Below are 17,699 nucleotides of genomic sequence, written 5' to 3'. Positions count from 1 at the left end.
TTGACAGGAGGGAGGGAGCAGAGCGGAGCCCTTCCTGTGCCTGGGGGGAAGTGATGTCACCAGCCCAGGCAAAGGAACAGGCAGACTACAAGGGACCACCTAGCAACAGGCATTTAGAGGTAAGTGAAAAAAAAAAAAAATATCCAAATGTTTTTTTGTTTTTTAGAATTTTTACAGGTATTTTTGTTTTTTGGGTGGAACCCCACTTTAAATATTAAATACACAAAAACAGGTAATCAAAACTTTTAGATGGAAAAAAATGGGCAAACTTTACTGCTTAGTTTTTTTTTTTTTTTTAATTCATTAGTGTTGGTTTTTTTTTTTTTTTTTTAAATTGCGTTTGAAAAGACCGCTATGCAAATACCGTGTGACATAAAATATTGCAACAACCGCTATTTTATTCCCTAGGGTCTCTGCTAATAAAAATACATATATATATATATATATATATATATATATATATATATATATATATATATATATATATATATATATATATATATATATATATATTATTGTTTGGGTTCTAAGTGATTTTCTAGCCGAAAATACAGGATTTTTACCTGTAAGCAACAAGTGTCAGAAAAGATTTAGTCTTTAAATGGTTAAACTGAGAACTCCTACACACAAAGTTCAGTCCATTGATAAAAGAACCTGAAGAGATACAATGTTTCTTCTTATCAGATTTGGCAGGCTGCCCAGAGCCAGAGGAGGAGAGAAGAAAACTTCAGGCAAATTGCATTGACTTCTGTTACAGAAGTCATTTGCAAGTTACACTGAGGTTTTATAATCGGCCTTTTTTTTATCAGCACAATCGGCTGATGCCGATTAAGTAAAAAAACGCCAAATATCGGCCGATATATCGGCCGACCTCTAGTGTAAGCTGCCCATTCCACAGTAGGGAAAATAATTTATTTAATCCCCTGCAGATGTTGTAAGGTGGTGTTTTGTTTTTTTTTTTTTTTTTTTTTTCCCACTTTCAAAGAAATGAAGGGTTTATAATTGTTATCATAGGTGTATTTTAAATGAAGAAGACAGAATATCGACCCAAAAATCCAGAAAAAAACACAATGCAAATGTTATAAAATTTTGTTGCAGTTCAGTAAGTAAAATAAGTATTTGGTCCCCTACCAACCAACACAGGTACACAGATTACTCCTGCCAATTTAAAGTAGAGGTCCAGCCTAACCCTAAAATCCCTGAATCTACAAACATCCAAAACTAACCTATCTAGCCCTGTAAAGAAGAAATCGGTTTACTTGTCTTTTTTGAAGTTGCTCTTGTCCGGTCTCCAGCTGCTGAGGCTCTGCAGAGAACACAGCCGACAACCGCTGTGGGCTGGGCTATTCCTTTAAGAAGGTGCTCATAACAACAACTTGTTATATGTATAAGACACCTGTCCACAGAATCTTTCTTCCATTCAAACCTCACCATCATGGGCAAGAATAAAGGGCTGTCAAAGGACGTCTGTGACAAGATTGTAGACCTGCATAAGGCTGGAATGGGCAACAAGACCATCGGCAAGAATCTTGATGATTAGGGGACAACTGTTGGCGCACTTATTTATAAATGGAAGAAATATAAAATAACAATCAATCGACCTCGGTCTGGCGCTCAATGCAGATTTCACCTCATGGGGAAAGGATCATGAGAAGTGAAGGGATCAGCCCAGAACTACACGGGAGGTGCTGCTTATAAATGATCTCAAGGCAGTTGGGACCACAGTCACCAAACAAACCATTGGTAACGCCATACACCGTCAAGCATTGAAATCCTGCAGCACCTGCAAGGCCCCCACGCCTCAGGAAGGCACATGTACAGGCCTGTCTGAAGTTTGCCAATTAACATTGAAATTCAGAGAAGGATTGGGAGAAAGTGCTGTGGTCAGATGAGAACAAAATTTAGCTCTGTGGCATTAACGCAACTCTCCATGTTTTGGAGGAAGAAAAATGCTGACTGTGACCTTAAGAACACCACCCCTACAGTCAAGCATTGAGGTGGAAACATTATGCTTTGGGGCTGCTTCTCTGCTAAAGGTTCAGGCCGGCTTTGCTGTTTTGAGGGGTCAGTGGACGGGGCCATGTATGTAAAATCTTGGATGAGAACCTTTTTTCCCTGCCGGGTCACTGAAGATGAGTTTTGGATGGGTCTTCCAGCATGACAATGACCCAAAACATACCAGCAAGGCAACAAAGTAGCTCAAGAAGAAGCACATTAGGGTCATGGAGTGGCATAGCCAGTTTCCAGGCCTTAATCCTATAGAAAATATATGGAGGATGCTAAAACTTCGAGTTGCCTAGAAAACTTTTTGATATAAAAATAAATTGCGCTCAATTTTAGTCATACATTTAGGCCAAAATGTATTGAGCACATGTCTTTGGTAAAAAAAATCAATAAGCGTATATTTATTGGTTTGCACAAAAGTGTCTACAAACTAGGGTACATTTTCTGGAATTTACGCAGCTTTGTTTGACTACCCATCTAATTTCTTGAGGTGCTAAAATGGCAGGGCAGTAACCACAGCCCCCCCCCCCCCCCCCCCCCCCCAATGACCCCATTTTGGAAAGTAGACACCCCAAGGAAATTTTTTTTTTTTTTTTGTCACAAGTGATTGAAAAATGACAAAAAAAAAAAAATTACACAAAACTGTCAATTTTATATATTGCTCACACATGCTATGGTTATATGTGGAATTGCACCCCAAAATACATTCTGCTGCTTTTCCTGAGTATGGAGAAAATTCTTTTCTTTTCTTCATTTTCAAAAATAAATGATGCAAAATACTCACCATGCCTCTTAGCAAATACCTTGGGGTGTCTACTTTCCAAAATGGGGTCATTTGTGGGGGTTTTGTGCTATCTTGACATTTCAGGGCCTCCGAAACTGTGATAGGTAGTGAAATAACCATTTCTTTATCGTACATCACGGGACACAGAGCCATAGTAGTTACTATGTGGGTTATAGGCCACCTTTAGGTGATGGACACTGGCACACCCTAAGACAGGAAGTCCACTCCCTATATAATCCCTCCTACTACTGGAAGTACCTCACTTTTTTCGCCAGTGTCTTAGGTGTTGGAGTAAAGATATGCTACGCTGAGCTCCACTGGAATATTCCTTTGCTGGGGCAAGCTATGCAAGCGGATCCATTCAAAGTGTCTTTTCAGGCCGACTTGAATGGTACCCAGTCCTCATAGCGGAAGAAACTAGGTTTAGCCCGTAACGCTTCTCTTTTTTTAGAGAGCTGGACCCCGGGGTGCTTTTACGGGTCCAGGGGAGTGGAACCCCCGATAAAAAGGGGCCCCGGTCCCTGTAGGTTTTTTAACGGAGCCCACCATGAGGGGTGAATATTGGGTCTGTTGGTTTTACCACAGAATCTCTGCGGCGGGATAAGGTAAGTGGAGATTCCTAAGGAATTTTAAATTTTTTTATGGATTGTCTCCTTTTAAAAGTAAATGTTGTCATGCCTAAAGTCACCACTGGGGGCTGTATAGAGCACATACCTTGAAGCCAGAACGATTGGCGTATGCCGCTCTGTTCTCCACCGCCTCTGCACGGCCGTTTGTCACCAGCTCTGCTCCACACACACACGCGCGCACACGCCGATCCGGTAAGATCGGAGGCCCACGCTTGCAGGGGAAAATGCGTTTTTGAAAAGAGGGCGCCGTGGAAAGATGAGGGGGCGTGGCTTGGCGCAGCGTTAGCGTGCGGCAATGTCCAGCGTGGGAGTGCATTTAACAGGCTCCATTTCGCTGACTAAAGGACAGGAGCAGAAGGGAGGCATGTATGTAAGTGGTAACACAGGCATTCCCTTGGCACATTTACTGAAGCATCAGGCTGAGCATTGATAGCAGCGGCAGTTGCTGGACTGTTTGCTCAAGCAGTGGGTGCAATTTTTTCTGGTAGTACCTCTGCATTTGTACATCCGGCTATGGTCAGAAGGGGAGGTAGAAACACACCAAAAAAGGGCTCAAAAGTGTCTCCCTCAAGCTCTACAATGGCATCCTCCCCTGAGAGATCTGAGGTGGTTGGTCAGAGTGAGCCATCGGGGCCGTGAAATGTTGCAACTGCTTCCAACACTGCAACCCCTGTCTATATTACCGAAGAGGTTTTTTCCTCAGCTATGATAGGATTGGAAGAAAGGTTAGCGGCTTTAATCGCATCTTCCCAGAGTGGGACAAAACGCGACGGGTCCCCTTCCGCTACCCGGGACCCTCAAACAGGAACTGGGGGCGGGAGAAGACTAATTTCCTTCAGGGGACCGTGAAGAGGCTGATGACTCCTCTTCTGAGGGGTCAAATGCAGAAGGACCTCCTTCAGCTTCACAATCTGAAAGATTGATGGTGCAATCTCTTACTGAGTTGGTCCGCTCCACTTTTATGCTACCCTTAACTGAGTCGGTTGATAAGCCCACTTCTTGTTTGGGTTCGCTAAAGCCTTCTCAAGCCGTACATGCCTTTCCTGTCCATTCATTGCTGGAACAGCTTATGAATTCTGAGTGGGATCACCCAGATGAGCATTTTTTTTTTTTCCTCCCAAAAAGTTTTCAACAATTTATCCTATGGAGGAAAAATTCACTAAAGTGGGAGATACCAACAACTGACGCTGCTATATCCTCTGTGAATAAAAGTTTGACTTGTCCGGTAGACAGTGCTCAAATGCTTAGGGATCCATCGGATAGAAAATTGGAATTCATGTTAAATGCATTTTCTCTGGCAGGTTCAGTGACTCAACCTACGGTGGTACCAATTGGTGTATGTCAGTCCTTGAAAGACCAGTTTAAACAGGTGCTCAAGGTTATCCCTGATCAGCAGGCCCAGGATTTAGCCGAGCTACCAGGTGCCTTTTGTTTTGTAATGGACGCTATGAGAGATTCTATTTTTCAGGCCTCGCGCTTGGGCTGGTACATATACGTAGAATACCATGGTTGAAAAATTGGTCAGCCGAAGAGCCTTGCTAAAAGCTCCTAGCTAGTTTTCCTTTACGCGGTGAACAGCTGTTTGGGGATGATTTGGATAAATACATCCAAAAAATTTCTAGTGGAAAAAGTATCCTTTTGTCAGTTAGGAAAAGGAGTAAACTTATTTCATTTTAAATGAGCTCCTTCTCCAGTGCCAGGGGCATCAGCCTCCAGGCAGTATGAGAGAAAGTGTGGGTTAGCTAGGGCTACTCCATTGTTGCCCAGTAACACCAATATTGGAGATGGACTATCTCGGTACCCAGTAAGTGGACACATAAAGATATGTTTAAAAATTTTACATTTTATTAAGAAAATTTGTTAAAAATAGGCAGTATAGAGTATGTGTCAAAATTATGACAAAATTATAAAAGGTAACACATTTAACAGTTGTATTTTCTGAAACCCATCAGGTAGGTGGGAGCAGGATGATGCAGGTAAGAGCAGATCCTCGACTAGTTTCGCGACGATTGTCGCTTCTTCAGGAAGTATTACCAAAAGCATCTAAAATAAAATGAGTAGATACAGTCTCATAGTTACATAGAAGAGGGAAGGAATTATTATTACATTAGAACTATCAAATAGAGTTGGGTTGATGGAGTGTAGTAGACAGTAGTGTAACTCACCAATGAGAGCCCCATGAGGGCGCAAGAGATGGCTATTGAGACACCACAAGCGGGTGTCCCACCCCGTGCGGACACGGGAGGCAAAAAACGTGGTATTGGCTGAAATGGGATACAAAGGTTCAAAATAAATAAAAATGATAAATAACTGGTGGGATCCAATCATGTGCACACACACACACCTGGAAGGGAACCGGGATGGGAGGGGGAGTAGGGAAAAAAAGGGGGGGGGGGAATTAGAGGGAAGTCTCCAGGCAGTCACGACGGCCTCTGCCGTCAAGTTCAAGAGGTAAACCTCAGGGTCAACCCCAGGGACAGAAGAAGTCCTGGGGGAGGAAACCTACAAAACAAAATACTAAAGCCTCCTTATGAGGGGGCGCCCCCGCTCGGTCGAGTGGGGGGAAGACTTCTGCAGTTCTCAAGGGTCTGGCAGGAAGAGTGTTGAGACAAATGGGTGACTTCAATAGCTCTAGGGTACAAGCTAGAGTTCCGAGAGTCCTCGTTTTCTCAGATCAAATGTTCCCAAGGATCTGGGGAAAAAGAAGTCTCTCTCTTTTAGGCATTAAACCGTCTTTTGTCTCAAAAAGTGATCTCGGTGGTCCCCATGCAAGAGCAGGGATTGGGGTTTTATTCAAACCTTTTCACGGTGCCAAAACCAAATGGAGATGTCAGACCCATTCTAGATCTCAAAGATCCAAACCGGTTCCTGAATATCCGCTCCTTTTCGCATGGAGTCAATCCGATCAGTGGTCTCCCATCCTACAAGGAGGAGAACTTTTGGCGTCAATCGACATCAAGGATGCATAACCTCCATGTACCTATTTTCCCCGCTCACCAGGGATATCTATGTTTCAAGGTAGAAAATCTTCATTTTCAGTTTGTAGCTCTGCCTTTCGGTCTAGCTACTGCACCTCGAGTGTTTACAAAGGTCCTGGCCCCTCCTCTAGCCAGATTAAGGGCCCAAGGTATAATGATTATAGGTTTGTATAAAAAAAGGGGAGCAAACGGATAAATGAAAATGAATAAATGCAAGCTGGACACTATAGGTAATCACAAAGCCTATACAGGATCAATAGAACAATGTTTAGTGCAGCGCAATAATTTAAGGTAAAAAGTCCATTTCGCAAAATGAGGACTCAGATGTCCCAAAAGGAGAAAGGCAAAGGAGATATATTCTCCAGTAGTATATCGGTGACAATATCCTCCACCACAGACAAACAGATGCACTTATCGGATCAGGTGGACCTCTAAATTATAGGAGGCCATAAGCGCATATATCCACTCGGGGATGTGAGTACACTCAAATGCAACTTTAGGGGTCCCCAATCCGACACCATGAGACACCGATCCAACAGCGGGATGCAGCGATATTGGCTTCCAAAACGGCAGTATAGTGTGGAAAAATGGCAGTTCCAAATATGTAAAGGATAAAGGACACGCTCTAAGTGTACTCCGTTTGTTTATTCAGGTAGGTGAAGAGCATAAAAAATTAGCACTGACAAGCGCAAGCAATAAAATATCAGTAGAAAAATGTCAATGGATAAAATGGTGTCTGCAAGGTATGTAACGGAACCGGAAATAACACCTAAAACGGTAACATTATCCAGCGGAGACACCAGCTAGTAGGGAAAAAATTACCTATCCGACGGATAAAAACAAGAAAAGTCAATCAACACTGATCCCAAACAGTGTTTGAGAATAAATCTCCTTTTTCCGTCGCGAGGGAACTTGCCTTTCTCCTTTTTGGACATCTGAGTCCTCATTTTGTGAAATGGACTTTTTACCTTAAATTTTTGCGCTGCACTAAACATTGTTATGATTATAGCTTGCCTAGACGATCTGCTCTTGATAGACCAGTTGGTAGCCCGCTTAGACCAAAGTATGGTCACCACAGTCAACTACCTGGAATACCTAGGTTGGAATCTTAACCTAGGGAAATCTTCCTTAAAACCGTCAAGGAGATTAGAAAACTTGGGTCTAATCATAGATACAGCCCAGAAAAAGGTATTCTTGCCCCAAGCAAAGATCAGTGCCATAAAGGAACTAATTCAGGTGGTCAAAGCAAAAAAGAATCCTATTCGGCTTTGCATGAGGTTGTTGGGAAAGATGGTGGCTTAATTCGAGGCCGTTCCTTATGCTCAGTTTTATTGAAGGCTGCTGCAAAACCATATCCTATTAGCTTGGAACAAGAAGGTCCAAGCTTTAAATTTCCAAATGTGTGTGTCTCCAAAGGTGCGCCAGAGCCTCAGTTGGTGGTTGATAACCAAGAATCTGCAAAAGGGAAGATCCTTCCAGTTACCTGGAAGGTGGTAACAGATACCAGCCTTTAGGGTTTAGTAGCAGTCCTGGAAGAGGCTACTGTCCAAGGGAAATGGTCCAAATCAGAAATGGCCTTGCCCATCAACATTCTAGAGATTCGGGCAGCGCGCCTGGCCCTGAGGGCCTGGACGTTCAGGTTACGAATTGTCCTGTTAGGATCCAATCCGACAATGCCACAGCCGTGGCTTGTATAAATCACCAAGGGGACACAAGAAGTCGTGCGGCCCAGAGAAGGGAATCATATCTTAACTTGGGCAGAAAACAATGTACCTAGCCTATCGGCAGTCTTCACCCCAGGAATAGAAAATTGACAGGTGGACTATTTGAGTCGCTAGCAGTTGTTCCTGGGAGCATGGTCCCTTCACCCCGAGATCTTCCTGGCAATATGCCAAAGATGGGGGATCCCGGCTGTAGATCTGCTTGCAAAAAGGAAAAAAAAGGGGGGGGGCCATTCCCGAAACGTGTGGCAAAATATTCCATGGACTCAACATGCCTATCAGCAAATAGCTTGGTGTCTACTTTGCAAAAGTGGTCATTTTGGGGGGGGGGGGGTTTGAACTGTTCTGGCATTTTATGCACATTTAGAAGCTTAGATCACACATCACCTACTCTTCTAACCACTTGAAGGTTAAGTCATGAAATGCTCGTAGCGTCCGGTTTCTTAGGTCATAGAGATGTTTTGGAGCTGTTCTGGTCTCTGATCAGCTCTATGGTCAGCTGGTGGAACCACCGGCTGCATTCTCGGGTTCCCTGTTGGGACAGGAGAGGCCGAGAAAACCATGGGGGGGGTTCCCTCCCACTGCTTATAAAAGCAGTCTGGAGGCTAATTGGCCACTAGGATTGCTTTTACATGAAAGCTGTCTGAAAATACCAAGATAACTAAACCTGCAGGCATCATTTTGTTATAACCACTCAAAGTTCAGCAACATATCAGTATGTTGCTGGTCCTTGTTGGGCATACATTTATAATAGTGTTGGGTTTTTTTTCATGCAGCCTGTGGGCCGAACTAAAAAGATCGGTGGGTATACCCACCTTTAAAATACCGCCCTTAATACACCCACTTCTAATGATGGGCATACATCACCTACGGTGCTGAAGTCGCTGATTTATGTATTGTGGGAGCAAACGCTGTCAAGATAAATAAATCAGTGCTGCAGCTGAATGGCGTACCTGAAAACAAAAAAAGGTTAATAAAACTCAGTAAAGTATAATAGAATTACATACCTGAAAAGCAAACGTGATAAAACATTGGAGAGAGGGAGAGACTATTTTTGGTCTTAATTTTATATTTTTTTAACTTAACCTATGCTAATACTCCACGTTTGTGTGTGTGTGTGTGTGTGTGTGTGTGTTAGCATTCAAAACATTCACCAATGCAAAGACCAGAAGGGACAAGAATAGTGGGCGTCACGCCTATATCCGTGCTTTCTACAGACACAACATTTTCTTTGGGGGGCTCGTTGGGTAGGGGTACCAGGGAGGACATACGGAAAATGCCTCTCATGCAGCTGGCTTACTGCATTTGCATTTGGAAGTTGGGCCAAAGCACCGTCTGGAAACAGAAGGGCTTTGATCTCTTCCTGGAATTTAAGGAAGGGTCCAGTTCGTCCTGAAGCTTTGTATAGCACATAAGCATTCAGCAGAGCCATTTGAAATACGTATACACACTTTTTTTTTTTTTTTTTTTTTGTACCAGCATCTGGCCTTGCGGGCAATTGGGTACGGCGCCAACAACTCGTTGAGGTCCACCCCTCCCATATTAAGGTTATATTCGTGGACACAGATGGGTTTCTCCACAACACCAGTCGCCATAGGAATTTGGACCGTCATGTCTGCATGAAGGGATGACAGAATGAAAACATTCCGATTTATCCCTCCACTTAACAGCGAGCAAATTATTACACTTCAAGCAGGCTCTTTCCCCCAGCCGAAGACTGGAATCTACAAGCCGCTAGGGTAAGCCCCGGTGATTAGATCACACGGTGCCACATGCGCCAATTCCGTGATCAAACAAGTGACTAAAAAGTGGCATGCTCGTGTGATTGTCCACGTACAAGTGGTACCCCTTTCCAAATAAGGGTGACACCAAGTCCCACACAATCTTACCAGCGCTCCCTACGTAATCTGGGCAGTTCTCCAGCTCTACGTGACTATCTCTTCCCTCATAAACCATAAAACTATATGTATAGCCTGTGGCCCTGTCACAGAGCTTGTACATCTTGACCCCATATCTGGCTTGCTTGCTGGGAAGATACGGTTTGTGCTAGCCACCTCACCAGCTTGAACTGCATTTATGGAACGCGCTACATCCCCACGTGTTACTGCAGTTCTGGTTTGACTACGACCAAGGTGTACAAGGCCACTGGTGCTTGCCAGTTCAGAAGGATGAGCGGCCCTAGTACTGGCTCTCTGCTCCATACGAGAGCCCTGCGGTTCTTGCACCTCAACGACAGCAGAAGAACGGGGTCGGGTATGCCTGACCTTGGCAGGGGCCACAACTAGTCATCAGAGCTATCTGTCAGGGTGCCGTTGCTGTCTACAGGATCATATTTTGAGCCTGAATCTGACAGATGAGTGACTTTCCTCTTCACTATCTGTCGTGCTCAGAAACGCGTAGGCCTCTTCACTAGTGTACCTTTGATTTGACATTTTGGTCTCTAAATTCACTGGTACACTAGTGAGACGCACAGGAAAAAGAGCTCCTGACTGTCAAATGCTAACAGTTTTTTGGTAGAGTTCGCAGGGATCAGGCCTGACTCTGCGAACGCTGCAGTTATGTGTGTTGTGTTTTTGTAAGTGACAATGATCGCTTGATACTTACTTGGGTGGGCTAGGCGGAGGGGCTAAATGCAGGTGCTAGCAGGTATCTGGGCTGATCCTGCTAACACTGCGTTTTTGGGAACCCTAAACTACTGGGGACGCTAGTATAGATCTGATCAGATATCGATCCTTTCAGACACTATACTACTAAGAGGTGTATCGTGCGTGGGTGTTGACAGTACTGGCACTGCCTGGGGCGACGCAGACCCTGACTAACGCTAAAACATAACTGATATCACCCGCCTAGCAATCAGGGGGTTAAACCTTTATTGGATAATATACGGCGGGTGCCCTGATGCTATAAAAAAACAAACTAACCAGCGTCACCCGTAACACTAATATGGTGATCACTGGTGACTGGGGGTGAAAGGGTTAACTAGGGGGCAATTGGGGGTTAAAACTTTTATTTGCGGGGGGGGGGGGGGGGACCTAGACCTAACGCTTATTTCAGTCACAAATTACACCAATGCACTGATCAGTGAAAATCTGAAAACTCCAATTGGTGACAGGGAGTGAAGGGGTTAACTGGGGGGGGGGGCGCACAATTGTACCTGTGTGTACTGGTTAGTGCAGTGTTGGTGCAACTCGCGTTTAGATGTTCTCTCCTCTCACTGGAATCAAAGACTCCATGAGGAGAGATGACATCACTTACTTCTGTCTGTGTTTACACTTACACAGACAGGGTAATGTTTCCATTCGTTAGGAGCGATCACCGGGTCCAGACCATAAATCATTGGTCTGGCCCTAGGGACTAATCAGTCCTCTAATGAATCCAACCGCGAGGGGGGGGGTTGGGGTATGCACACCTGCCCACCCGTGCCATTCTGCTGACGTATATCTGCGTGCGGTGGTCGGGAACCAGTTAAAACGCACCTTTGATAAAAATTATAGACCCTTTGTTTCTTTGTAAGTGGGCAAACTTGCAAAATCTGTAGGGGATCAAATTACTTTAAATGTACGAATGCACCCCATATCATCGGAGATGCAGGCTTGTGAACTGAGAAGGTCCCCCTCCTTTTTAGTCTGTAGGATACAGCGCCCATGGTTGCAAAAAATGTCATTTTTTACTTATCTGACCATAGAACAGTTTTCAACTTTGTAACAGACCATTTTAAATGCGCTTTGACCTAGAGAAGTCAGCAGTGTTTCTGGATCACTGTATATTTAGAGTCTTTGCAATTTTACGTTGAGCATCCCTATTCTGAAATTGTTGAACAATTTTTAGACGCAGCTGCTCAAATTGGTGAACCTCTGCCCATCTTTTACTTCTGAGACACTCTGCCTCCCTAAGATGCCCTTTTTATACTCTGTCCTTCTCGTTCTTCCTTACTTCCTTACATACTGCTTCTAAAATGCTTGTTGGCTTGCTTGGTACATTAGTTACGAATGTGATACAAGTTTGCTGCAAATGGAGTCAGTGAAGTCAGAATTTTTTTTTTTAAAGCCAATGCACCAGCATAAAAGCAGGACAAATGGCAAGTTCAAAAGGACAAGCCACCCGTAACAGCCCTGTCACAATGTGATTTCTCTAGCTGCTGACTTTGCATGTTTAAAATAAGATATTTTAACATGTACTTTCTCACACTTGCCAGTCTCTCTGTATTGCTGTCTGACACTTGGGGATGTGCCTGATGCCACACATGAGTGCTGTGGTTTTACCCACTGACTCATATTTTGATACAGGACACAGCAGGGTCATTGTGGCCAGCAGAAAGGAACCACAGTGTCAGGGGCCATGCTATTCAACATAGCCAAAGTGAAAATTGGGCGCCTCCTGACTGGTAATTTTTTTTTTTTTTTCCTCCTCCTTTTTACAGGGTTAGGCCATTTTCACTCGGCGTGGGCTCCACCAGCTCAGCAGGGAATCCCTCCGCTGTTCCCCACTGACCAGGCAGATGGTTGGTCCGTGTCCACTCTGCTTATGCAGACACAGCCCTCTCCTCTATGGGCAGTTGGATATAAATTAAACTGATCCCCATCCGTCTGTTTTTAGCCAATCTGATTGGATGTTGGCGAGTGTAACTGTCAAATGTCCATTTACATCCACCATTCCATAGAGGATAATGGAGGGTCCACCTCAAAAACTGACAGGCAGACCTGATCCATCCACCATTGTGAAAGAGGCCTTATTCTTGTCCTAACCTGTTTGTGCTTTTTTTTTTTCTTTGTTTTTCATTCTGCCCTGCTTGTTTTTGTTTATAGGACAAAGAAGCCTCCATCATGCAGGGGATAACTTGGAGACCTTAGTCCTGATAAACCCTTCCAAGTCTTCGGTATGCAGCGAGGTAAGCTGATGTTTTTTGAATTGGCTTATACAGGTGTTATTGAGTAAATATGTATTCATTCTTAGCTTAATTGTACTCCCCTAGTGCTATTAATTATAAAGTAAATTTGAACTATTTTGTTTTTGCCTTTTAAAATCTTAAAATCCAGATTTCTTAACCCAAAAACTTCAGCAGCTGCTTAAAAGTCCATAGCTGTTGAAGATGCATCTGGTAACCACAAAGCTTTTGTGTTTTCAGATTCGGAAGTTGATTTGCCATCCCTCCCAGCACAAGCTTTTGATATTTACTGGCCCTTTTCTTGAAAAAACTGGTGAAATGCTTCTACAAGGTGGAGGAGCTTTCTCCATAGAAGACTTTATTCAGATATTTACAGATAAAGAGGTAGGCTGTTCATACTATTCTTCTTCTTCTCCTCCTAACCATTTAATTAACATTTTTTAAGGGATTATATAACATTATGTCTTCTTTTAATTCCTTTCAGATTGGAGAAACTCTAAGCTCATCTGATCCCACGTCTCATGTCATCTTGACTGTTTCCTGTCCTGAAAACTGGGATCTTTCACAGTTGGAGAAATGTAGCCTCCAAGATTTTATTGAATTACGGTTTAACAAGGACAAAAAGTTTCCGGAGACAGAGGGTCTACAAGAATTGGCAGAATACCTGTCTGAATCCCTTGAGCCCTCTTCTCCGTTTGAATTGCTGGAATCTCCCACAACTGTGGGCTTTTTGAAGTTATTTAAACCATGCTGCTATGTTTTCCCTGGAGGTAGGGGAGACTCTGCTTTTTTTGCCGTCAATGGATTTAACATGCTGGTTAATGGAGGCTCCGATACTAGGTCTCCGTTTTGGAAATTGATACGCCATTTAGATAGGGTAGACTCTATTCTTCTCACCCATTTGGGGATTGACAATCTACCAGGCATCAATAGCTTACTGCAGAGGAAAATAGCAGAAGGAGAAGAGGATGGCTCTCAAGGAGCACAGCAAAGTGATGATTGGCTAAGAAATCTGATCTCTCCAGAGCTAGGTGTAGTCTTTCTAAACTCTCCAGAGAAAACAACTTATGAAGAAGAGCCCAGTACAGTAACAGTTAAGGAAGAGGTTATGCTTACGCTGCGATGTTTGGAAAAGCTTGGTATTCTGCCAGAACCTTTGTACCGAAGCAATAATGCAACTGTTGAACCTACTATTCTTTTTCAAAAGATGGGTGTTGGTAGGTTAGAAATGTATGTTTTAAACCCTGTGAAGGGTAGTAAAGACCTGGAAACTTTCACAAAACAGTGGCCTGGAATTTTGAAACACAAGGGGTCAGAGATACCACTGACGTCTCTAACCTCAGTCTGTGCTCTGCTTGTCTGGCATCCTTCTGCACCCTCTGAACGAATTGTAAGGGTATTATTTCCTGGTTGTACACCTCAAAACAAAATTCTTGAAGGTCTGGAGAAGTTGAAACATCTAGATTATCTGAAAGATCCTGTCATAACACAAAAGGACTTGGAGATTAGGGGAAGCATTTTTACAGGTAAGGGTGTTGCAAAACCTTCTCGAACTGGAAGCAAAGAGAGTCTTGCATCTGGATCAGGAAGACTAAGTGCTGAACTAAAACTTAGAACAGTAAAAGATAAGTCACTGAAGACTCCTAGAAATGAACTAAGACCAGATGGGAAAGACAAAAACAAAGTTGCTGTAGAGGCTGGAACAGAAGGGGAAAAAATTAAGGAAGTCAAAACTAAAATTGAAAATGTGTCTGAGAAACAGAAACCCGATTCAAGACTAAAGACCACAAAAGAAAAACCCATAATGAAAAAAGAGATGCCAAAAGATGAAAAGAAGCAATTTGGCAAAAAGGATGAGGACCATACAGAAAAGAAAAGAGAAGTTAAAAAGGAGCTACGACCTGTTGGAGAAGCCAAAACAGAAACTCCAAGAAGGGATGCCAAAGAGAAGGGTGAGGGCACAAAAGTTGCTGTAAAAGACATGAAAAAAGCTACCACAACGCCTGATTCCAGGAGACCAAATCCCAAAATAGGCACTTTGAAGAAAGAAATGGGAAGTGTAAAAAAGGATTTGATGGCAGGTAACCGAATGTTGGTCAAGGGTAAGCCCCCAAGTAAGGAGCCAGTGAAGGAAGCTGTCTGCCAGTCAGTTGAAAAGGCCACTGGTTCTGCATGCATCAGTGTTGCTGGTGACCAAATTACAGACCATCAAGCAACGGGTAACGGTATTGAGCCTGCTGCATGCGCCTCTATTGACGTTGTTGGACCTATTAATGGGCATGGTGTACATGCAGAAAATGGACTGTGTACAGCTGAGTTGGAGAGTCCAAATGGATTTCGATACCTGGAAACAAGTACCCCCAAAGGTTTAGCTCCTGCATCTCCATTGGCTAAAACGCCCAGAAGCGATGTTAGTGTGAATTTTGACCTGACTCCCACAAACTTGGAGGTCCAGGAGAGAGGCAAAAGCGTACACCATGGCCAGGATTGGCTGGATGACCCTTACGGAAGCTCTGAAGAAAGGACTTTGGAGATGGCATCCCCAGTCAGTTCAGAGCATCATTCACCAGCAGTATCGCTGCAAATTTTCAGTCAGTCGCTACCATCAGGAGATGGAAGAAATGTTACATCTTCTTCCTGGCGAGCCCCTCCCAAATCTTCCCAAGAAAACTCAAATTCTTCACAGGGAAGGCAGACCAGTTGCCTCTCCTTGAGTCCTTTCCGGGAAGATCTACCTGATGTCTCTCCAACTATAACTACTCCTTCATTGCCTGCAGAGGTGGGGTCACCACATTCTACAGAAGTGGATGAATCTCTTTCCATTTCTTCCTTTGAGCAGACCCTTCCACCTGTCAGTGAGTCTCCTAGAGATGTGTCACCAGACACCCATACGCCAAACAGAGTAGGTCTGAGTCTGCCTGTTCGTCCTTCACATTCTAGTGAGCTTGAAGGCCAGTCTGAAAGGTCAGCCTCTCCTCATGATGTGGACCTATGTTTGGTATCCCCATGTGAATTTGAGCATCATAAGTCGGATGCTGTAATAAGCCCACATGATAGTGACAGTGATCCTTCCCAAGAGTTGCCCAAGCCCCCAGGCTTTTCTGGGGAAAAAATTCCAAATGGACCAGAGACCCCCCCTACTTCAGTAAGTGAATCTTTGCCCACAATATCTGATTCTGGACCAGAAGAATGCCCTTCCATAGCTGTTGATGGTGCATCAGATTCAGAAGGTGATAACACTCCAAGACTTTTGGATCCTGTTCCACCTACCGTAAAGGATCCTCACCCCCTGCCGCCTCAACCAGGTACTTGCATGGTTGACCCTGAAGCCATGCCAACAGATCATGGAGGCAAAAAAACTCTAAACCAGTCATCGCCTTCCAATGTTCGAAGTAACACTAGTAAACTATCTAGCAAAGCTAAAGGTGTTGGAGATAAATCGGGCAAGGTTGCCACAGGAAAAACAGATATGACACGTGCTGGAGCAGACTCTAAACCATCTACAACCAGGCGCAGTATAGGAAATTCAATGAAAGCCACCCCTGCAGGAAGTCGTTTGACAACAGGTAAGTCATTTGTATGGTCCTGTCTGTGGAGGAGCAGTTTTGCCAAACTAGGACAAGAAGGGTTCAGACTACAGAACACCTCCCTCCCCATCTGCATAAGACTGGGAGATGTTCTGTAGTCCAGAGAACTGCAAACAATAGTTGTTGAAAGGGAACAATACAAACTGATAAGTTAACCACTTAAGGAACCAGCCCCCCCCCGGTAGCATAGTGAAAGTGTCGGGTTTCTTTGTGATGGCAATAGTTAAAGCGCTATTAAACCTAAAACCAAAAATGTAATAATTTGCAGCTTGCCAATCATTAGAGCTGATGGCTGCATTATTTTTCTCCTTTTTAGGCTTTTTCCCCCTCTGTAGTCACCTGGCGATCTGTCTGTTGCACACCACCTGTATAAGAATGACCCCACACTGGATGAAGGAGCACAGGGGCACCTTCAGACAGCAACAGCATTGTCTGGGGGTAGGGGAGTTATAGATGATGATGTAGTAGCAGATTTAGATACACCCAAGCAAATTGAAGCCAAAGTCCAGCTCACAGTTCATCCCAAAATAAAAACTGTTGCTGTAACAGCTTATAAAGGCAAGTTTGTCTTATCTCTCTGTAACTGCTACATCTGCAGGAGAAAATGTTTTTTAAAAGAACAGATTTACTGGCTAGATCACATGTAAAAATAAGAGCCTAAAATAGAAGAAAACAAATACAGCCATCAAATCTAAGATTTTTTTTTTTTTCAGCTGCAACATAATAAAATGTATACTTTTGGGTTTAATACCACTTTTAAGTTTAAAAATGAAAAAAAAAACCCTTCCAGTCTTAAGCCATATCTGGTGCGGCTGTGTACAAAAACAATTGTGCCACATATATTGGATATTGCAACACTAGTAGAATACTCCTGCACTATGACTGGAAGTGGAAAAAACAATGTATAGCACAACTGCTGCAAACACTAATAGGTGGATCCGTGACCAATAAGTGTGTGTGCATAAGGGATGTTGGATGTTGCGCCGTTAAACTGAAGCGTAACCAATGTGTCACCAAATAATAAATGTACTTGAGATGAAAAGGCAATGATAAATGTGACAGCGGTAACAAGTCTCTAAGGCAGTCTTCTTAGGATTAAGGTGAAAAAAGA

General features: G+C 43.6%; 1 protein-coding gene across 2 annotated transcripts in view; it reads left to right on the top strand.

The window, feature by feature from the left end:
* The window catches only part of MAP1S (microtubule associated protein 1S), a 149,260-nt gene that overhangs the window by 86,113 nt on the left and 45,448 nt on the right, over positions 1-17,699 (top strand). Inside the window, exons 1-4 of one of the 2 annotated variants that reach the window (XM_073593616.1) lie at positions 9,648-9,855; positions 12,922-13,004; positions 13,242-13,385; positions 13,486-16,567. In XM_073593616.1, the coding sequence (XP_073449717.1) occupies positions 13,320-13,385; positions 13,486-16,567 (3,148 nt within the window). In that variant the 5' untranslated portion in view covers positions 9,648-9,855; positions 12,922-13,004; positions 13,242-13,319. Of the gene's footprint in view, positions 1-9,647; positions 9,856-12,921; positions 13,005-13,241; positions 13,386-13,485; positions 16,568-17,699 lie in introns of those variants that run through there. The other variant, XM_073593607.1, reaches the window with a different exon arrangement.

The sequence above is a fragment of the Aquarana catesbeiana genome, linkage group LG01 (genome assembly GCF_042186555.1).
Source record: "Aquarana catesbeiana isolate 2022-GZ linkage group LG01, ASM4218655v1, whole genome shotgun sequence".
Taxonomy (NCBI): Eukaryota; Metazoa; Chordata; class Amphibia; order Anura; family Ranidae; genus Aquarana; species Aquarana catesbeiana.
The sequence above is the reverse complement of the archived record's forward strand: the minus strand, read 5'-3'. Positions and strand labels throughout refer to the sequence as shown.